The 23,437-nt window shown below is 41.3% G+C and overlaps 1 protein-coding gene across 2 annotated transcripts in view; it reads right to left on the reverse strand.

The window, feature by feature from the left end:
• The window catches only part of Map2k4 (mitogen-activated protein kinase kinase 4), a 104,533-nt gene extending 86,407 nt beyond the window's left edge, over positions 1 to 18,126 (reverse strand). Inside the window, exons 1-2 of one of the 2 annotated variants that reach the window (XM_057774455.1) lie at positions 17,942 to 18,126; positions 3,382 to 3,414 (exon numbers count right to left, since the gene is read on the reverse strand). In XM_057774455.1, the coding sequence (XP_057630438.1) occupies positions 3,382 to 3,414; positions 17,942 to 18,053 (145 nt within the window). In that variant the 5' untranslated portion in view covers positions 18,054 to 18,126. The remainder of the gene's footprint in view (positions 1 to 3,381; positions 3,415 to 17,941) is intronic. The other variant, XM_057774456.1, reaches the window with a different exon arrangement.
• Positions 18,127 to 23,437: the final 5,311 nt, after the last annotated feature.

Genomic DNA, 23,437 nt, shown 5'->3' on the forward strand with positions numbered 1-23,437 from the left:
GTCCAGGGATCTGTAATAGACATTATTCTTATCCCCTATCCACCCCAAAGTCAGGTGGTTGGCAGACCTCAGGCAAATTTAGTATTTGTAAAAAAAAATAAAATATTCTCAAAAATATGTTTCTAAGTAAACCTTTATGTTCACTCCTAGAGACTGGTTTTATAAAACAAGCAAATTACACTGTGAAATTCATCTACTAAAGACAGAAGATGCATTCAAACTTGGTCATAAGTTACATAAACATATTTACATGAACAAAGGTAATTTCTTAACACAGTTAATCAATAGGCTCTAACTGAATTTCAGTCTTGGGAATGCAGAAACTGTACATCTAGAACTCTCACAAACGAAAAGGTATTTCTTCTTCAAGTAATTTTACATTCAGAAAAATTCAATAATCTAATAGTATTAAAGAAATATAGCTATCATAAATAAATTACTTCTTTTACTATCTAAAATATATCTTAAATATTTATAAAGTCGAAATTCAGACATGTACAGAGTATAACTTATTTTTAAAAAACATGAGGTACAAAGTGAATATTCAATTTCTACAAAAATCTGGACCCCAAATTAAAATTGGAATCTCACACTATCTATGCATGTAAATATACATATACACATTTCCAAAACCTTTCACTAACTTAAAACAAGCAATCATGATAACTGATAGGAATAGTGATGTAGAAACATAAAGAACAAAAACTATGCGTGTCAAACAATGGGAACATTAATCTCTCAGAGCTTCCATTAGTCATGATCATCTTACAACAGTCTTGATTATGATAGAGAACTGGGAACTGCTGCTTCAATTGCACCTTTAAAATGCCTAGTTTTCTGTTTTTTGCTACATCCTCTCCTACAACTCTGTATGATATATACTTAGTGCTAATGAACTAAATATATTTCCCTAATTCTGAAACATCCTTTGGCATTTCTAGCAAAGTATGAGCCAATAGGAAAACAACTGTTCAAACGATGATTTTAAATTTTTAATTTTTAAAGAAATGGTGACTACTTTAACAAATATAACATTTGCATTCTAAAGCAAATTAGAAAACTGCTACATTTTTTAATTTATAAAATCATAGGAAAAGTGCTAACATATAAGCTTATCCTTATCCTAAAACATAAGCAATGATTTGTACAAAAACAATTGTTGTTAGCTAAAGGCTGGCCAACCCTACTAACTTTCCAGCTCCCCCTTCTCTCCCTGATATGTGCACTAATTGTTCTGAATCATCTAGAGTCAGATAACACAGTCAGCTCTGCTTAACTCTGAAGTAGGTTAGACCCATAGCAGGATCCCCAAGCCTCCAGCTCTCATTAAGAAAGCAGCAACTGCAACTGGGGTAGTGGAATGTACCTACAGTTCCAACTGCTCAGAAGGCTGAATGAAGCAGGAAGACCACTTGAGCACCAAGCTCAAGGCCAATCTCAGAAACAAAGTCAGACTCCATCTCAAGAAGAAAAGAAAAAAGGGAGGAAGGGAGGATGGAAGGAGTGAACATGAGACACACATGTTCTTGAGCTTGGTCCTGGGCACATCAGCTCCTGCAACTACTCACACCCTGGCTTTGGTTTCTCAGCAGCTCGCAGCATCAGTAGTGAGATACTGATACCAGGGGGGAGTCAACTCTGTCCACTCCACTGTCAGCCTTCTGTGGGCAGGACCTCTTTGTATTCATTTCTGTACAGGAACCTCACTCACTGTACGGTTCTTAATGTTAATGTGTACTTCATGAAGTGAATAGGGCACTGAATACTGAATCTCAAAAGGAAGAAAATAAAGAGAAATGGGAAAGAGAAAGGGAGATTTGGGGAAAGTCAGGAGAAAGCAGAACAGTGAGAAGCAGCATGAAAAAGTGTGCAAAAGTGTTCCTGCATATGCCCCTCCCACACAATTAATCTCCCATAGGTTCTGGGGCTCAACCTCTCTAATTTATGTTAGAGTCAGCCATGAACAGCATAGTAGGCAGAGCTACAGCAACAGGAGAGGAAAGAGTCACTCAGAGCCCTACAGTACTGTTAACTTATCCTCAGAGGTCTTTGAAGCACTGCACATTTTAGAGTTAACACATCCAAGGGCCTCTTGTTTTATTCACACAGCAGAACTAAAGGCAAAGAGAATACAGTGAACACAATAATAAATTCAAGATAGATCAGCCTTAGAGTATATAATTTTTAATTGTTAAATATTAAGCAATTATGTTAAAATGTAAATGAAAGCTAAAATGTAACATGAGTGTATTAAAAATTAGAATAGAATAAATTGAAACTACAACTCCATACCTAAATAATCGTAGGTTCACTATGAATAGAAATTGATATACACTTTTGGTTTAGTATTTAAACTAAGAGGAAGATAACAGTGTGCCTACTAAAAAAACTTTTAACCTAGTATATTACCTCGACTCTATTATATACCACATACTGGTATCATGGGTAACCCATTCAAAAAATAAATTTTTGTTCAATACATTACAAAGAAAACCACAATGTCCAGCCAATAAAAATTAAGCTTTCTGATCCATCAAGGGAAAAAAAGGACCAAGAAACTTTAATATAACAGAAATGCTTTTTCTCCAGTATAAACTCTCCCTAAAAGCTAACTTATTAAGAATGATATACATCAACTGATCATTATTCTTACCCAGACAAGAAGAAGCAGAAGATAAAACCATTTCATTTTGGAATGTTTTCATGTTAACTAGAGTAGTGTCCTTGAGATAAATCTTTTTTTAAAAAAAAGACAAAACTTCATTTTATAATCTGTTTCAAGTTCAAAATGTATTTTATTCTAGTTTTGTAAATAACGTCTTTTTATTTTTTTCTTTAAAAAAATCTATTCTATTTTCTATGAACCCAAACATTTTATTTGGTTTTTTACCTGATACTGGTGCTGGGATTCTAAACTAAGTCCAGCCCATGAGTATAAAATGAATGTCCTAATGGGGAGAGGAGTGCAGACACATGGACATGACTGCAACAAGTCTTGTTTAAAAAAAAAAAAAATTAACGAAATAAGAGCTTTAAATCCTTTAAATAAAAGCATAGTCTTTGCATGCAGTTATGGGCTTTCTGCACCACAATCTTAAAGGTGAACTTGCAACTTGTGAATTAAATTACAGTTAAGTTTTTCAATGCCCACATGCATCTGAATCTCTATACACACCTTTTCCCTATTTGAATTTCAAGTAAAAACAAAAACAATTTATAGTCAAGAATATAACCAAGAATGGGAAGGAACAAAATGAAAAATGGAAGCTCTCTCGGTGTAAAATCACCACAGTCTGTTAGTTGAAACAACAGTGGACACATTCCCAATACCAAGATGGATATGAAAAAAAAAAGTAACAGAATATCAAAATTTTAGCTTACTTTGTGCCTTTTCATAGAAGTTTATCTGAAAGCCTAAAGTAAAAGAGATAAGTTGCAGTTCATTTGCTGTAAATCAAACAAACCAAATCAGAACATGACATTACATCTTTCTATTACATTGTGAACAAAACTAATGCAAGAACAGTTCAAACCACTTTACCCATCATAGAGACAAGGACAACAGAGCACTTGCTATAAAAACTCAGCTCTTTGGGAAGCACTGCAATACACTCGAACTTTAAATCACTTACAGTGCTAGTCTTTATAATTCCAAAATATTTAATAAAAAATTAAGGCTGTTTCAATTTTTGAATGTTTTCAACCCACAAAATCAGAATATATAACAATTTATTTTACTAGTCTAAATTGTTGATTTATAAGTACCCAAACTAGTTATTACCCATGACTAAGAAACTTTAGTAATTCATAAGCTATAAAATTTAAACAAATAAAACAAAATTTTCTAAACAATTCACTAACTTCAAGTGACAAGAATAAAATCACTAAAGAAAGGGTAAAATTCTTCCGTAATAGGTGTGGGGAGTGCTTGCTGGATGTAATGGTAGGCTTTGTAATTTCAGCACTCTAGTTGATGGCAACCTGGCCTATATAGCAAATGAGACATTATTCCCCTACCATCACCCCATAACAGTCTCAGTACTCAGGACAAGGTAGGGTTTACAAGTTTAAAGCCAGCTAAAGTCAGACAGCAGGACCCTGTCTCAAAAATCAAAACGAAGCCCAATGCCTTTTGCAAACATTCTTTTTAACCCATGTTTTACTAAGTAAGTCATGTGGTTTTCTTAGAAACCTCCCAATACTTGTATATATTACTGCTTTGGGGAACAAAATCAGAGGAGAGGCAAATTAGTTATACAAATTTAATCAAAACAGGGGTTTTTTTAAATATAAGAGCTCATTCTAAAAGATGCTTAACTAGTCCTTCATATCCAGTTGCCAAAATCCTTAAACTCTAAGAAGATACAATTAACATTTACAATGAATAAAAGCTGGAGAAGTGCTTACTTTCACACAACTAAGTAACCCATTGATGATCATTTAATTTCCCAAATAGTCATCAAAAAAGGAGACAGAAATGGAAACTTCAAGGGAACAAACTCCTGGGAAGCCTGGACAACAACAATGTACTCAAACTCAACATGAAGGGTAAATGCAGCAGAAGAAAATACAGGAAGAAAACTAGAAATCCATGGTCTTCAGACTGGAGCATACAAAAGCCAGCCAGCTTCCTAGTAGGCAAAATGAGCAGAGTACAAATAAGAAGGAAAGGGCTCTATTTATGGCTAGAAACTAATTGTGAGTGAGTACATCCCATGTTCCTCTTTTTGGGACTGGCTTACCTCACTCAGGATAGTGTTTTCTATTTCTGTCCATTTGCATGCAAAATTCAAGAAGTCATTGTTTTTTACTGCTGAGTAGTACCCTAATATGTATATATTCCATACTTTCTTCATCCATTCTTCCATTGAAGGGCATCTAGGTTGCTTCCAGGTTCTGGCTATTACAAACAATGCTGCTATGAACATAGTTGAGCATATACTTTTGTTGTATGATAGGGCATTTCTTGGGTATATTCCCAAGAGTGGTATTGCTGGGTCCAGGGGTAGGTTGATCCCGAATTTCCTGAGAAATCGCCACACTGCTTTCCAAAGTGGTTGCACAAGTTTGCATTCCCACCAGCAATGGATGAGTGTACCCCTTACTCCACAACCTCTCCAGCAAAGGCTATCATTGGTGTTTTTGATTTTAGCCATTCTAATAGGTGTAAGATGGTATCTTAAAGTTGTCTTGATTTGCATTTCCCTGATCGCTAAGGAAGTTGAGCATGACCTTAAGTGTCTTTTCGTGATCCTAGAGAAGTTAAATAAGAAGGTAAACCCAAAGAAAAACATATAGTTATCCTCCTGGATATTAACCTTCATCAGGCGATGAAAGGAGACAGAGACCCACATTGGAGCACTGGACTGAAATCCCAAGGTCCAAATCAGGAGCAGAAGGAGAGAGAACACAAGCAAGGAACTCAGGACCGCGAGGGGTGCACCCACATACTGAGACAATGGGGATGATCTTTCGGGAACTCACCAAGGTCAGCTGGACTGGGTCTAAAAAAGCATGGGATAAAACCGGACTCACTGAACATAACGGACAATGAGGACTGCTGAGAAGTCAAGAACAATGGCACTGGGTTTTGATCCTACTGCACGTACTGGCTTTGTGGGAGCCTAGGCAGTTTGGATGCTCACCTTACTAGACCTGGAAGGAGGTGGGAGGTCCTTGGACTTCCCACAGGGTAGGTAACCCTGACTGTTCTTCGGGCTGATGAGGGTGGGAGACTTGATTGGGGGAGAGGGAGGGAAATGGGAGGCGGTGGCGGGGAGGAGGCAGAAATCTTAAATAAATAAATGAATGAATGAATGAATGAATGAATGAATGAATAAATAAGGAAAGGGCTCCTGGAAATGGCACTGGAAAAGAACCCTGAGAGTTCAGAACCTCCAAGTTCAGAAGCAAGTTTGGTCCGGGTATCATCACAACAGGGAGAGACTGGGAAACAAAGTAACAATCATACTTATTTATGGTAACAGTTAACTTCAGAGACAAAATCAGGGAGAAGTGAGTTAGAGGCCAGCATGATCTACATAGCAAGTTCCAGGCCAGTCACAACTACACAGTAAGACCCTGTTTCAAAAAAATAAAACACAAATAAGCTTGAAAGGTGTATGTAAAAGCAGGAGTCAAAACTGAGTACAAGGTTTCACATGCAGAAATACACAATAAAGTCTGATAAATTAAAAGGGGAGAGAAGGCTTAGGAGTGATTCAGTGGAAAAACATTTACCTAGCATGTAAAGAAGCTGGGGTTGAGAACGGTGAACTAATCATTAATTTTACTGGACCACATTAAAACTAACCTTGCCGGGCGATGGTGGCACACGCCTTTAGTCCCAGCACTCGGAGGCAGAGGCAGGCGGATCTCTGCGAGTTCGAGACCAGCCTGGTCTACAGAGCTAGTTCCAGGACAGGCTCCAAAGCCACAGAGAAACCCTGTCTTGAAAAACCAAAAAAAAAAAAAAAAAAAAAAAAAAAAAAAAAACACCCTTCCTATATCCCAACCATCCCAATACCCCGAGCTCCACCCATCCTCCCCAAAGTATATATCCTAACTAAGGGAGCCACCTTAGGGTTGGCAAGAGACTTAACTCTAGAGGGGTTCGCAGGTGTCCAGGGAGATGTCCCCAGCTGGTACCTTGGGCATCTGAGGAGAGGGAACCTGAAATGACCCTATCCTATACTGATGAATATCTTACATATCACCTTAGAACCTTCATCTGGCGATGGATCGAGGTAGAGACAGAGACTCAATTTGGAGCAACGGTCTGAGCTCTTAAGGTCCAAATGAGGAGCAGAAGGAGGGAGAACATGAGCAAGGAAATCAGGACCACGAGGGATGCACCCACCCACCGTGACAGTGGAACTGATTTATTGGGAGCCCACCAAGGCCAGCTGGACTGGGACTGAATAAGCATGGGTTGAAACTGGACTCTCTGAGCATGGCGGACAATGAAAGCTGATGAGAAGCCAAGGACAATGGCACTAGGCTTCGATCCTAATACATGAACTGGCTTTGTGGGAGCTTAGCCTGTTTAGACGCTCACCTTCCTGGACGTAGATAGAAGACCTTCGTCTTCCCGCAGGGCAGAGAATTTGGACTGCTCTTCAGTATCCAGAGGGAGGGGGAATGGTGTGGGGGGAGGAGAAGGAGAGTGGGGATAGGGGGAGGGGAGTGGGGGGAGGGGGCAATATTTGGGAGGAGGGGAGAGAAATGGGAAACGGGGAGCAGGTGGAAATTTTAATTAAAAAAGAATAAAAATAAAAAATAATAATAATAAAAAAACCAAAAAAAAAAAACTAACCTAGTTTGGGTACTAAACAAAATTTCTAAAGCTTTAAGTTTTGCCACCAATCCAGAATTTTTCAATTGAAGGTTTTGAAGGGCTTGATGCATAACTATAAACTTGCTCATTTTACCTAATTTTGGATGAGATAACTGTCTTATTACTGAGCCCTCAACTGTTCACTTCTTAGAACTGCATCTCATTCTCCGTAGACTTGCAGCCACTGACGAGCAAAGGATAATTAACTCAACAAGGTATTTCACCATTTCCTTGGTGATTCTATCACTTTTCAAAAATATCAATCAAATATGCTTTTAAAAAACTATTCTAGCTAAATCATTTCATGTCCCATGTATGCCTATGTAAAAGACTTGGGCAAGTCAGCAAGTCAATCCCCAGTGCATCACTGGGCTAATACTCAAAGAGCTTGTGCAGATGGTTGGAGTAAAACAATAAGGAAGCTCACTACCTTCTCTTTTACAATTGTGCGTTCCCACTAATACACACATTTGTTCAGTATGAGGCTTCTACTATCTCCTAAACTCCATCCTGCCATTCATTTACACTAAGTCTTCCATCTCAGCAGTGCTGTCAGGTGAATCTTGATAGTAACTGGTCACTGCAAGCATTGTTTCTTTACACCCTTATCTACTCTTTAGGACTCAATTTTATGACCCTCCATTCAATCTCCCTATTGCATGAAGGAAAATCCTTCTATTTTCCTGGTCCCAGACAAGTAAACCTCTGCTTCCTCCAAAGAGGCACCATCCAGACTCTACAGCACCAAATGCTAATAAAGCTACAAAGGAAATAAAGCTTTATGAAGATTTCCCCTCCCTCTTGCTCTGGCTCATCCCAGGCTTTCCCCTAATTCTCAACTTCTCTTGATTCTGAGATCTCTTAACTAGCCATTACTAGAAATCTGTAATTTACTGTTGGGAGATGGTCCATAATAGTTTTAAAGCCTGATTATACTATAAAATAAAAGCAGAACCCAAGCAGCATTTGACAAGTGGTAAATAAAAAGAAGGGTATCACACCAGCATTGTAGGCCTTCCATGAAACAGCTCTAGTTTTCTTGTTTATACAAAGTTAAAATTCAAAACAACAGAATCCCCATGACACAGGACACCTAAGAGGAGCCCAAGTGAGAGCCCATTACTGAAAGTGAAGCAGAAACCAGAGGCCTAGAACCAGATCAACGACTCATAGCAAGGAACACAAGTAAAGCTGTATGAACTAAAGGGTAAACTGTGTGACTCACCGGCTATACTACAGCTTCCACAACAAGATTCTTCTTTGTTTTTGTTTTTGTCTTGGTTCTTTGTTTTGTTTGGTTTTTGGTTTCCTTTTAAATTTGGTCTTGCTTTGGTAGGGGAGGGCAGAGGCAGATGTAAGGGTACAGGGAGTTAAGTGGGATTGAAAAGCATGATGTGAAACTCACAAAGAATTAATAGAAGTTAAAAAAAATTTAACTAACAACAACAAAAAGTTAAAATAATGTCAGGAGCCCAGGGGGTTGAAAGGTGTGGTTAAACTTAGCTCTGACTGTGTGTTGGCCCCTGCAGAGTTATACAATTATCTCAGTTCCCCTTCCTTTGAGCTGGCAGTATAACACAGTACAAAGCCTCCTCATCTGAGCATTTAGGGGCTTTGAGCTGCTGAAATATACCACAAAGCCATATTAACATAAAAGAAATGAGAGATTCCTTACTGGCTCATGCCATAGCCCAGGTACAAATCCTTCCTTCTAACATAAGCATGAAGATTATTATTGTTGGCAACCTTCCAACTTCCACCTCAAGATCCTGGCATGCCTAACAGCATAGCTACACAGCACATCTCTACAGCTCTAAAATAGAGTTATCTAAACTTGTCCTAACTCTGTATTTTCATTGTACTTACGAGGAATTTCTACAAGACTTATTTTCTGATGGGTTGTTTCTGTTTTATTTCTCATCATTACCAAAAGGGAGCTTCCCTAGTTTAGTAATTCCAGGTTTTCTATATCACTCAGACATCAGTCATCAAATTCATCCCATGTTTTTAAAACTCTCGATTTTGTAATCCATATATGTCTGCTCTTTTTTTTTTTCTTGTGGCCAACAGCCACCCTCTCTACTTTCTGGGTGTATAATTGAATACTACATTGTTTCAACGTAACATGGTTCCCAGGGTGAACAACTTAGAATTAGATGACATTAAGTAACGACCTATCTTCTATCAGAATCAGTAAGACCCTGAATGTTTTGGAATGATCAAAATGTTCAGTAATAATCCAAAATAGAGCAGGTTTTCATTACTGCAGAAACAGTTATTCTGTTCCCTCCCTTGGATGAGCAACACCAACAGCACCTTCCAGCCTTTCCAGGTATTTATCAGAGCCACTTACCCTATTTAAAGTCCCTCCTCTTTTTATTCCCAGACACTTAGCAGGGCAACAAGGAAGAACTCTCAGCCAACCCCACACCCAACATTGGTATTATGATATGTATGTTTTGGTTTCCACCTACAATTTTTGGCTGGTAACTCCCTCCCTGAGGCAGGCCATGGAAACAAGAGTATTTCTTCCCCAACAGAGTCCTAACAACTCTAATCTTCCCTGACTTCTCAGCCTTGGCGCTGAATTTCTCTGGCTGCTGGGGATGCCTCCAAGTGAAATGTTATCTGCTCAGCAATCCTGAGTTCAATCTACCAATCTACCCCTCCTACAGTAGAGTAGGCTGTAGGATCTTCCTTATTCCAGAGGAGTTCTGGCCCATAACCTGAAGGGAGGAATGCTGCTCAGAGAGGCCAGGACTGTAAAGCAGACCAGCCTTGTTAGGTTTCTCCATCTAGTCTATGAGCACAGGATATGCAAGGAAGTCTCCACAAAGGTTCCAAAAGATAAGATCCAGTAAGCTTCTGGGCAGTTAACATAAACACACACACACACACTCATTCATTCATTCATTCATTCATTCATTCATTCATTCATTCATTCTGTATGCCGTCTGTCTGTCTCTCTTTCTCTTACCTGGGGAATGATCTGAAGCTCCAAGATCCCTCTTCTTACCTTGCCTTAGGCATCTACTCCTCTGCAATATTTTTATAATAAACCAGTAATGAACCAGTCAGCTTCTTTCCTGGATCAGGAACTCCACAATTTCTGGGCTTTCAACTGGCATGTAAAGATGGGGAAGGTGATCAAGCTGTGCAATGAGTTCTCATCTCCTAACAAACAATATCTGAATTGAAGTAGAAGTCACCCAGCAAAACTGATCACTGGCTTGCTGGGGAGCAAAAATATGCACAACTTTGAGGTCACAGTAGTCTTCTGTGTCAACAGAAACAAAAACAGACACCATTTTTCAAACAAAATGTCTCACCTGCAGCTCTTGCTGGGCACAGTGTGGTGTCCTGAAGCCTCTGACGTCCCCTAAAATAACTACTACTTCCTAATAAACACCTAACCCAGGCCCCAGAGACAGTGCCAAAAGAATTCAAAGAGAGGCTGGAGAGATGGCTCCACGGTTACCAGCACTGATTGCTCTTCCAGAGGCCCTGAGTTCAATACCCAGCACCAACAACCATCTGTAACTCCAGTCCCAAGAAATGCAATCAATGAATCAATGTTCTCTTCTGGCCTTTCAGGCACCAGGCATGCTCATGGAACATATACATACATGCAGACAAAATACCCATACACATAAAATAAAATAGAATCAGACAATAATGTCACTTCTTGGCAAAGCCACATACATACTCAATACCTATGAATGCATGTCATTTATGTATGTTCCTGCCCCCACATACACCCCTGTGCCTGTGCACACACACACACAAACACACAAATACCTATTGTAGCACTTTTCTTATCTTTTTAGAAAAATTGTTCCAGCAGTTTTGAGTAGGATGAAATGCAGTAGAGATGTAAAAGGTTCATGTAACATCCACTTCTGTGCTCACTCGACCCTAGTGGTGGGTGCAAGGTGCTGTTCTCGAAGAATCAAGCGCACATGATCTGTTTTCTCCTTTGAAAGGCCCATCTTGGACCTTTGGTTGATGCTCCTTTTACTGTGCCACCAGTTTAGCTGATCTTAGAATTTTTTTCACCATGTCATCATTCTAAGGTACATTAGATAAAATGTGACAAAGTATGTATTCTAAAACATTATTTCTTACTTAATCTCATTAAATATGCTCTCATTTTTAAGGCATATAACAACATGTGCTTTAGGGGAGAACCAATTTACTACACTGTATCTGTACCAAGTTATATTAAATAAATAGTAAAAGAAATGCTGTTTGGGGCTAGAAGTGAAGTGAATACATAGTAAACTGTTGCCATGTATGATGGTTAACCTCAGTTATCAGTTTGATGAGATTTAAAACTACCTGGGTGGAAGAGTATCTTGATTAGGTTAAAAGAGGTGAGAAGCCACCATTTTGTGGGGCGAGGGGGCACCATTCCTACATTAGAAATCTGGACAGTATATATAAAAAGGAGAATGTGAACTGAATACAAGCACTCACTGCTCTCTTCTTCATGACTATAGACACAAACACAGCCATCAATTTCAAATTCCTGCCACTGTGACTTCCCTGCCACAGCAGATTGAACCCTGGAACTATGGGCCAAAATAAACCTTCCTTCCTTGAGTTGCTTTTGCCAAGGCATTTTATCATAGCACCACAAAAAGTAACTAACACACACTGCAAACACAAGGTCTCAAGTTTAATATTTAATATCTATATAAAAGGCCAGGTATAAGTGGCATATGTCTATAACCCCAGAAGGTGACAAAGGGCTCTTGGAAGCTCACTAGCTAGCCAATCAAGATTAATTGAAGGTCCTCAAGTCCCAGGGAGACCCACTCTTTTTTTTTAAAAAAACAGTGGCTATCTCAAGGTTGATTTCTGACCTCTACTTGCATGAATCCTTACACACACATATGTACTCACAACCTGTGCACACCACTTGTACATACAAAGAAACACTATCCAGGCATAAATAAGCAGCAATAGAATTTGAAACTCTTCACTGTCTGCAGTTAGAATCTATAGTTGGTTTGTTTGTTTGTTGTTGTTGTTGTTGGTGGTGGTGGTGGTGGTGGTGTGTGTGTGTAATAGTCTTATATATCCCAGGCTGGCCTTGAACCCACTATGTATAGAGGATGATGCTGAGGTTCTGTTCCTTCTGCCTCCGCCTCCCAGGGCTGGGTCACAACATTCACTACACCCAGTTTATATGGTGCTTAGGCTAGAAACCAGGGTTTCCTGCAGGTCAGACAACACTCTACCAACTCAGCTACATTCCCAATCCCGAAGTCGGTTCTTTAAACTACAAACTAAATCAAAGGCAGGATTTTCATGTTCTATACATTTAAGTATTGCTGGGAAGAGACAGCACAATGATCTTAAATCTCCACTTTTTCTTAGTAGACACAATTCATGACATTTTAAAATTTTATGTTCCTGAGTAAAGTTATCATACCTTTACTTCAATTGGCACATATAAATTGCTCACTCGAGAGTTAAATATGTGGGAATTAATCACATACAATACACCTACACTTAAGACCTAAGGAGAAAATAAAGAAAACTGCCTAGATCAACACATGAAAAGAATCAGAGGTACATTTATGCTATAGTTACTTGTACAGCAAGTGCTTTACAAATGGCTCAGTGTTTTTCAGAATTGAATGAGAATCTAAACTGGACATGCTGGTACACACCTGTAGTATCAACCCTTAGAAAGATTACAAGTTTAAGTTCAGCATAGAGGGCAAGACCCAATCTAGATAGATAGATAGATAGATAGATAGATAGATAGATAGATAGATAGATAGATAGATAGATAAATAAATAAAAACGTAATAAATTATAACTATGCTAACTACTTTGAAAAAGCATTTTTAAAATGATGTTTCCTAACTACTCAAATTTAAGGCTCTATTTTTTTTTAACAACCTTCTGTATTTGATTTCCCAGGGCTAGAATTGTAGATGCATACTGCCATGCCCAGCTTTTCACAAGGGTGCTGGTGATCCAAACTCAGGGCCTCATTCTTATGCAACAAGCACCTTACAGACTGAGCCATTTCCCCAATGTCCTTATGTTTTTATAACAAATTTATAGACTGAGCCATTTTCTCAATGTCCTTATGTCTTTATAATGAATTTACAGACTGAGCCATTTCCCCAATGTACTTATGTCTTTATAACAAATTTACGTTCCCACATTTTTAAGAGATCTTTAAAATTCATTACATATTAAGTGACTAGCAGCTAAAGCAGAAAAAAATCATTTCTAATATTTACACATTTATAATATTTTGATTTAAGGCATTTCACATGCAATAACCTAATGTGATTCTTAAAACAGCCTATAAGCTGTGTATCCTCTGTTTTAATTGATAAGAAATTGTGGGAAATTAGAAAAAAAATCTGGTAATTTCCCAAAGGTACAGAGCCAGCATATGGCAGGCTTGGTTTTTCCTAGTCCAAATCCAGCGTTCACTCAACTTTGATGTCCTGTTTCTACAGCACTGTTCCTCGCAAAGGTAAAGCCACCAGCACAGAAGAAATCATCCTGCTGTGTTTTCATTGTTGAAGTTGCTCAACCCTCAGCTGGCAAGCTTTATTCACCAGAATATGTTATTCTCTAACATGCCCATGGTGACTTTATGGAACATTAAGTCCTAGACTTTATGCCCAACTCACTTGAGATTGATCACTTTGATATGCTTTCACTAGCTTGGCTACACAGCTAGGCTTTTACAAGCCACCACTAGAAGGGCTCTTGCATAATAAGATGGCAAATGCCCATTTGTAAGTTCATTAAAATTTCTTGAGCTAAAGAATTACACTATTACATAGTACTATACCATTCAAGAAATCTTTTGGTTAAATCCGTCTATGATGACAAATTATCAAGGAAATGATTTTTCAAATTCTCAAATTATTGAGGAAATAATTTTTCCAATTCCCAACTAATTATTGAGAATAAAAGCCCATTTGATAGTAGCTCATTTTAATATTTTTCTTTCTCAAAAGAAAGCTTATCCTAAAGTCTAATACATTTTTATAATACTATTTACCCAACTTGGCAAGCAGATCTACATTTTGATAGCTTTAGTCACCAAATAATCAAGGGATGGAAGGTGGGGGGAGGCATGCTCAGTTTGTAAATGTTTATACTACTGTATATGGGCATGAGGAAATTCACGAGAAAAAAGAATGAGTCAGAATGAATGAGAACACAAACATCTGACTAATAACAAAATCAGTTACTATTCTCTATTAGTTGAGATTGTGGGAAGAATGTGTTAAAAATGGCCGGATGAGAAGTACAACTTCTCTGTGAAAATGTACCTAAATGAACAAGTGATGACTGTTAAGAAGCCAGAGTCACTACAATTCCCATTCCAGCTACCCACAACCCACAGTCCATTTACAACTACAACAATACCTCATAACAGCAACATTATCACCATTTGAGACTCTCAGGTCCAGAAAACAACAAGATTTAGAGTTTGAAGTAGAACAATATCTTCTCTGGAATTCTAAAAATGGGAGCCTTTAATAGTGAAAAACAGTGATCAAACAGGTTAGAAGAATTGTCCAATCCACAGATAATAAAGTTTAGAAAAAGAAATTTGCAAGTTGGGTCATAAGGGACTAAGGACTCATGGCATAAAGAAACAGAAATCATCGCAGGTAACAGGATGAGCACCGAGAATACTGATAGCCAACATGATGGCATCCTTACTGAATGCCAGATCCCATACTTCATGTGCATTCTCCTTGTGCCTACGGGACTAACGAACAGAGGCTTGGAGAGGCTAAGTAATATACTCACAGAAAGCTTAAGTCCTGGTAGGGTGGAGTGAGGACAGGAAAGATTCAAACCCAAGACTCCAGAGCTTTGGCCATTAAGCATTACAATATAAAAGAAATATTGTATTCAACTTTGGACCACAGTTGATCACAAATGTCAAGCCATGAAACAGTACAAAGTCCTTTGTCAAGCATGGTTGGTGCCTATCCTACAGGAGACTTCAACACCTGCCAACGTGTAATCCATATGTCCTACAACTGAATCTGCTGGCCAGTACGACCTGATCACAAACAGCTCCAAGGAAGTCTTTTGAGTAGTAAGCATATGAAATGGGGGTGGGGAGGGGATGGAAAGCCCAGGAAACACAGCAAGACCTCATCTCAAAAAGAATAAATCCAAAGAATCTAAAGAATAGGAAGTTAGACTCACAACCAGAAAAAAAATTTACTAATTTGCTGCCTAAGCTCAAGCTTTCTAATTCAGATTATGCTACACAACACCTTGAACATTTCAAGCACTTCTCTTTATTCTAAGAAATCAAATCAGATTCAAAACACAAAATATAACTTAGCATGTTCTTATATCAATCAAAGATGTATCAATAAAGATTCAAAAAAAAGTAACAACAACTCGGGGACTGGAGAACTGGTTCAGGGGTTAAGAACACTTGTTGCTTGTACTTTGATTCCCAGCACCCATAGGCAGCTCACAGCTGTCTGTAAAGTCAGTCCTAGGGAATCTAATGACCTCTTCTGACCTTTCCAACACCAGGCTTGCACGTGGTGCTCATACAAATATGCATACAAAACATGCACACACACACACACACACACACAAAGGTCTTTTTAAAAATTCAGCAATAATTCAAAGGCAGTTTATCGCCCTTCTCCCTTTTAAAAAGGATTCTAGGAATCAAAAAGCAGAGATAGAGAACAGAGAACACCAGACTAATTCCTGATCATGTGACCTTGACTTTCTAGGAGCTCTTCTCTCCTGCAGAACCCTCTCACGTTAGCTCTTCTCCCGGCCTTGGCCCAATCTCTGTTCTCTCCAGACAGGCTTTCTCTGTCCATCTTATCAAGGAGACTGCCCTGTTATCTTCCAACACAAAACCCAGCCTGTTGCCTTCGTTTTCCTTAAGCCACCTCTACTATTTATCTCCATGTCTTCCCTTCTCCATTCTCAGAGGCACATGCTCCATCAGAGGGGAAATGCCGTGTTCACTGGTCTCTATCCACTCACAACAGCACTGTGCTGGCTCTAAGCAGTTGCTCAATATTTTCTGAACAACAAAAAGAAAAAAATTAATGCAGGTTTTCAAACTATCAGCCTCTTCCCGCAAAGAAAAAAACGGGGGGGAGGGGAGAACCTTGAAATATATACATTGCTTTACTGAGTTATTTATTGTGTATTCAAGCAGAGGTCAAAGGTCAATTTGAGGGAAATCAGTCCTCTCCTTGCCATGTAGGTCCCAGGGATTGACTGAACTCAGATCAGGCTATGTTTCTACCCTTGAAACAATTTTAAAAAAAACTGTAAGACACCCATTGTGGACAGGACACAAGACAAGATAATCCTAAATTATCTTAGCCGACAGTAAAAGAGTGACATGAAGAAATCAATCCTGTATTCTATATAATGTAATATGCAGGACAGCAGGCATCCAATAGCTAACTCAATCTGAATTCATTAACTTGGGGACTGTACGGACTCTATCTTCTGAATGCTGAGCTCGTCCTGTTGATTTATCTATCACAGTTTAATATACAGACTAAACTGTTCTTACCAGAGGGATGCAAATGCAGATCGTATTTCTGCTGCCTGAATCATGTTATGCTATCATAAACACGAAACAGTCAACATATAATGTGTTAACTAGACACAAGAAGCTCTTTATGGAGACTTTAATCAAAAGAAAAACTAGAAACTATGATCATACTGATACCAAGGCTATCCAAGTGACTCTAATAATTCAACATGAGTCGTTTGCTAAAGTTAAAGTGATTTCTGGGCTTGTCTATTTCAAAAATAGTGCTATTACCCAAAATCCCTCCAGGAAACTTAAGAAATGGTCCATAATGGACTCGGGCCTGTTATTTTCACAACATCCCCTGTCAAAACCCACACAGAGCTCCTAAGGCCTCCCAGTGGAGAAAGGCCATCACAGGGGAGCTGTCTCAGATGCCCAGACACGATCACTTTGACCTCTGCCATTCGGTTTCCTGAATCTCTCTCCCTTTCTGCCGAACTCGGTCTTCTATTTTTATCTGATTTTCTTTTCTGCAGGCGAGGAGAACACACATCTCCAGCCTGGGTCGAAACGCCTCTCCCGGGCCAATGGCCGTCTCCCTACCTTACAGGTGGCACAGAGCCTGGCGAACCCCCCGCCCCGCCCACGCAGACACCCTGCAAAGTTTGAGGGACCGGGGGGCCACTCAGTGGCCCGGCTCCGGCGGCGCCCGGCGAGGCGCAAGATGGCCCTGAGCCGGCCCCACTGCGGCGCGCGGGGGCGGCGGGGCCGAGGGCCCGGACGCGGCCGACCTGCGAGCTAGAGGCCCGTCCGCGCGCCTTCCCGCAGCCCGCGGACGCCAGGTGAGCGGCGGGCGGGGACAGCCAGGTGGGCCCGAGCCCGGCGGAGCCAGAGCCGCCGCAGCGGGCAGCCAAGCTGGGCCCGGGGCGGGGAGACGAGGTGAGGCCGAGCCCGGGACGCGGAGCTCGGGCGGCTTCCTCAGACAGCCCCAGGGACGCGGCGGCTCACAGGCCGCGGCTCAGCCGAGCGCCTCGCCAGGGGCCCCGTAGTCTCGGCGCGCCCGCCGTCCTTACCCTGCATGCTGCTGACGGCCGGGTGGCCGGGGGCGGGAGGCCCGATGGGACCCGGGGTGCCGCCACCGCCCCCGGAGCCGCCGCCGCCGCCGCTCGGGGTCGGAGCCGCCATTGTTGGAAGTGAGGAGCCGAGCGGCGCCGCGGCGGCTGCAATGCAGCAAGCTCGGCCTCTCGCTCCGCTGAGGGCGCGGCGTGCGCCGCCTTGGCCCCGCCCCGGACACGCCTCCGACACGCCCTCCATGCACGCCCCCGCCAAAGCTGACGCGCAGCCTCCAATTCTGGCTGAACTGCAGCATCCAAGACCGAGGGCAGGGCCTGGAGTCCTGGATGCGGTGGCCATCCACCCTCCAGGAACCTAAGTGGCTAGTACAATCAGAAATATTTGTGCGTTCTCGGGGAGGGAAAGACCTATGACCCCAAAGCTTTCGGAACTACCTTCTCGGAACCTAAGAACCCAGAATTAGAACAGGAGCTCTGGAAGAAATCTCAGAGGTCAGGCTTCCTGTCCAGTCTCTGATCCATCGCTTCCAAAAGAGTCTGCTGTAGCTGTGGTCTCAGACCAATGCTCTCTGTACTGCTGGCAGCTGGCAGGGGTCTTTGAAAGAAAAAGGGAAAATTCCGGCTTAGGCTTTTCAGCCCAGAATGCATGTAAAATATTTTGTCTATTATTCTGTGTGGGAAGAGAACAGCAAACATCCAAAGGAGAAACTGTGATGGCTCTCAAACGTATCTCCTTTTCAAGTGCGGGTTAAAAGGCGGCTTTCTTTGAGGGAAGCTAATTTTTAGTTCCAGGGAAAGAGCCAAAAATCATTGAAACTGACCATGGCCATGCATGGATTTTTTTGTTGGTTTTTTTGTTTTTGTTTTTTTGTTTTTTGTTTTTGTTTTTTGTTTTTTTTTTTTTTTTGATTTTCGAGACAGGGTTTCTCCGTAGCTTTTGGAACCTGTCCTGGAACTAGCTCTTGTAGACCAGGCTGGCCTCGAACTCACAGAGATCCGCCTGCCTCTGCTTCCCGAGTGCTGGGATTAAAGGCGTGCGCCAGGCCATGCATGTTTTTAATTCCAGTACTTAGGAGGCAGATCTCTGTGAGTTTGAAATGAACCTGGTCTATATATTGGCTCCAGGACCTTGTCTAAAAAGTTTTTTTAAGAATTAAAAATATAAGATGAAATTCTTCCAAAACAACTTGCCATGTTAGAAAACATGGATGGATGCAAAAGCAAAACAAAACAAACAAAAAAACAAAACAAAACTCAATATAGTATATTTCTTTTCACTTGGATATGTCAACACACAAGGAAAAGGCATCAGGGGCCCCATAATTTGGTATGTCCCAAATAGCTTATCGTTGCCAGACTCTAACTGCAGTATGGCATGACATTTGCTTCCCCAGGAGTGGTTCCCAGGCAGCTCTAACATCGCTGTGCTGTGCGCTGTGGCGTGTTAGTGTCATCCCCGTTCTCAGTTCCAGTTCTCTGAGGTCTGCAGTGATGCCAAGAAATATTTGGGAGGGATTTAATTTCCCCATTCCCCACTCCCAATCTTTGGTCTGAAGAATCAATATGTTCACAGTCTTATGAAAATGCTTTTGTAAAGCCCCCCCCCCTTCCTAACACGTACATAGTTGTTTAGTAAGAACTTAAGATATATGTAACTATTCCAATCTCTTAAAGGCATTACCTGAGTTTGGATGAGTAGTGGAAGATGCACATACCATCCCTTCCAATATTGCCTTAGAGGGTATAAAGGTTGTACAAAAGAATTTTAATCTATGGAAAACATTGACCCACTGCAGTTAAACGAATATGAATGAGAAAAACAAGTTACAAAAAAACCTGGGGAAAACATTCAACCCAGGAAGCTCATGATGGCAAGGCAACTGAAGAGAGATATGAACCCAGCCAAACTATCTGTCTAATGTTGGGCTTGATTGAGATGAAGCTGATAAAACTTGCATCGCTGTTGGTATTATAAACTGATAAGGACTGAGAACAAGAATGTCTCATTAAGTCTACACAAGAAAGGACTTTGATTTCTTAAAGCTAATGAAGTTATATACCTGGTTCTTGCTTCTTCTCATGTTCCTGTTTTTCTTGTATGTTTCTGCATTGCGTTTGTTGTCTAGGGAGATTCCTCAAAATTCATTTGTTGAAGTTGCAAGTGTTACAGCTCTGGAGGGAAAGGTACCCTGGTTGCTGGGAAGCCAGGCTGTACCGGAAGCTGGAGTCCGGTGGGGGACGGTCCCCCTGCAGGATGTAGCAATCCTGTTCCTGTCCAAGAGAAAACCTTTACAGCTGAGCTCTGTTCCCCAACACCCCCACACCCTCCCTCCAACAAGGTTTCACAGCAGAGGTATCTATTTCTTCTCAACCCCAGTTTAAGATATTACTTCTTCTTCTGCTGCACTCTTCATAAGAGGAAATCCTACAGACACGTAGCAATCTGCTCTGGCTCCTGCAAAAAGTTGATACTTCTAATCCCAACCCCCCACCTCCACGGAGCTTCCCAGCAGAAGAATCCATTTCTTCTGCTCTGCTTTGCTCCCAAGGGAACTTCCCAGCAGAGACTCTTCTCACCAACCAAGATCTTTACCCAAAACTCTTCCAAGAAAGAGATTTATTTGGGAAGAAGGACTCCAGGAGAGTGGCCGCCTCTACCAGCATGGAGAAGAACAGCTGCCAACTGAATAGGGAGAGGGGTTTATACATGACTTCTTAAGGGTGAAGTTTTTCCAGGGAGAAGATTTTCAGGAAGGGAATTGGTCAGATTTTTGAAATTGGTCAGATTTTTGATCCCCTTGAACTTGAACAAGCTCAGATTGGCTAGTTTTCCTGCTCAGGGATTGGTTGGTTTTATGTTTAGTTGGTCAGGGGCATGGTTGGCTCTGGTTTCAGGGCCAAAGTGTTTCTTTGGCTATGGTTTCAGGGTCAGGGTGTATTTCTTTGGTTCTGGTTTCAAGGCCAAAGTGTTTCTTTCACTGACTCTGGTTTCAGGGTCAGAGTCAGTTACTTTGGCTGACCATTTTACCCTACAGAAGTCCTAAGCTCCCAGAACTGTGACAGGGACTGTGTCTGAAGATGACAGGGTCTTTAAAGAGGTATGGTAGAGCGCCCTTTAAAGTACAACCTAACCCATTTGCCCAGTGTGCTTATCTTTTTTTTTTTTTTTTTTTTTTTTGGTTTTTCGAGACAGGGTTTCTCTGTAGCTTTGGAGCCTGTCCTGGAACTAGCTCTTGTAGACCAGGCTGGCCTCGAACTCACAGAGATCCGCCTGCCTCTGCCTCCCGAGTGCTGGGATTAAAGGCACGCGCCACCACCGCCCGGCTAGTGTGCTTATCTTATCATAAGGTGGTATGTGAACACACAGGTGAGATCCTCCTGAGGAAACTAGAAGATGGCGACCGACAAGCCAAGAAGAGAAACCATCAGCCGGGCGGTGGTGGCGCACGCCTTTAATCCCAGCACTTGGGAGGCAGAGGCAGGCGGATCTCTGTGAGAGCTAGTTCCAGGACAGGCTCCAAAACCACAGAGAAACCCTGTCTCGAAAAACCAAAAAAAAAAAAAAAAAAAAAAAAAAGAAGAGAAACCATCATTGCCCACACCTTAATCTCAGAGCTCTGAGCAAACAAATTACTGTTGTTTTAAGCTACCTGCCTATAGTACCTCATTATAGCAGCCACAGCAAACACTGTACATGGTTTTTTAAAATGAATTTCTCAGCCGGACAGTGTTGGCACATGCCTTTGATCCCAGCACTCGGGAGGCAGAGGGAGGCAGATCTCTGTGAGTTTGAGGCCAGCTTGGTCTACAAAGCAAGTTTTGTTTTCTGACAAAGAGAGAAACCTTGTCTTGAAAAAAAAAAAAAGCTCCAAAGGAGCTTAGAATTTGGGGTAGTAATATGAGTAGCTGGCATAATTTGAGGGGAGAGGGGAAGACAATCAATTAAGCAACCTGTATCAAACTACAGCCGCTTTCCTGGGAGAAGTTACAGAGAAAAAGACATGTTTTTCTAGCCAGTGGTTAGGGAAATTTGGCTAGAAAATCTAGCTAACTGCTTCTCTCTGATTCCTATCTCAGTGGTTAGATTAACAACTCAATGTTCAGGGGGTAGAGTTATAACTTAGCAGTTAAGAGCATTTGTTTTACAGACGACCTGGACTTGATTCTCAGCACAGCATGGTGGCTCACAACCATCCACAACAGACTCTGACATCCTCTTCTGACCTCTGCTTACACCAAAGCATGCACATGCTACATGTACATGCATGCAGACAAAACACTCATATGCATAAAAGAAAATAAATCTAAAACTTTTAAATTAAAAAAGAATATATTTTCAGCCGGGCGGTTGTGGCGCATGCCTTTAATCCCAGCACTCGGGAGGCAGAGGCAGGAAGATCTCTGTGAGTTCGAGGCCAGCCTGGTCTACAAGATCTAGTTCCAAGACAGGCTCCAAAGCCACAGAGAAACCCTGTTTCAAAAAAAAAAAAGTGATTTACAGATGGATTTCACCTTAGTACCCCAACTTTAACCTCTTGGAAAGTAATCAGACACCCCTGATATGGCTAACAGGGTTATCAAATATTTCCTGTAAGGGCTCCACAGATGGCTTCCAAAAAAAACCATCTCCTTTCCACTCGACGTCATCAAGGACTTAGGACCAAGCTATCCAATGGCACAGAGAACTGTGTGGTTTCTGGATACCGTTTGAGCAGCTTGTCAACTGGAAACACTGGGCATGAGAGGAGCTTGGACTCATCCTACCTCCTGAAAAGCCAGAGTTTCAGCCAGAGTCAGGTGGCCATTCAGGTGATGTTACTAATTTTGGCCACCAATAATCATGCATCTGTGTAGAACTGCAGGCAAATGTTTGTCACTGCATTGTCCGGATCAATAAGAATGGAAGCATTAAAACTCAGTCATTACCACCAAGGGAAAAGTAATATTGACAGCCCTGGGCATGGTCTGAGAAAATAGAAATACACTAGAAAGGATGGGGTTTTATTCTCCCAGAACCACATCCACACCCAGCACTCAGTACCTGTGTTCTTTTTCTCTAACTTCACTTCACAAAAGAAGGGGGTGGCAAGTGCTGTGGTGCATGTCTGTATCCCAGAAAGTTAAAGTAGAAGGATTGAGAATTTCTGGCCAGCCTAGGCTAAATCGGGAGAAACTGTCTCAAAAAGAAGGAAGGGGAGGGTGAGACTATATCAAAAAGAAGAAATGGGGAGGGGAGAAGGGAAGAGAGGGAGTGAGGAAGGAAAGAAGAGGGGGAGACAAGAAAAGTGAAGTAAAATGAAACTAAAGCATGGCTGCATATAACTGTAATCCCAGCATTGGGAAGCTGGGGCAGGGAAATCCCAAATTCAAGGCCAGCCTGGGCTACGGAGTGAGCCATAATGAGGGCAGGAGAAGGTCTGGGGGCAGAGGAGAGGGGAAGAGGGAGAGAAGTAAGCATCATGTGCTCTGGGAGCAGGGAGCTTGGAGATGAAAAGA

Source organism: Chionomys nivalis, chromosome 7 (genome assembly GCF_950005125.1).
Source record: "Chionomys nivalis chromosome 7, mChiNiv1.1, whole genome shotgun sequence".
NCBI lineage: Eukaryota > Metazoa > Chordata > Mammalia > Rodentia > Cricetidae > Chionomys > Chionomys nivalis.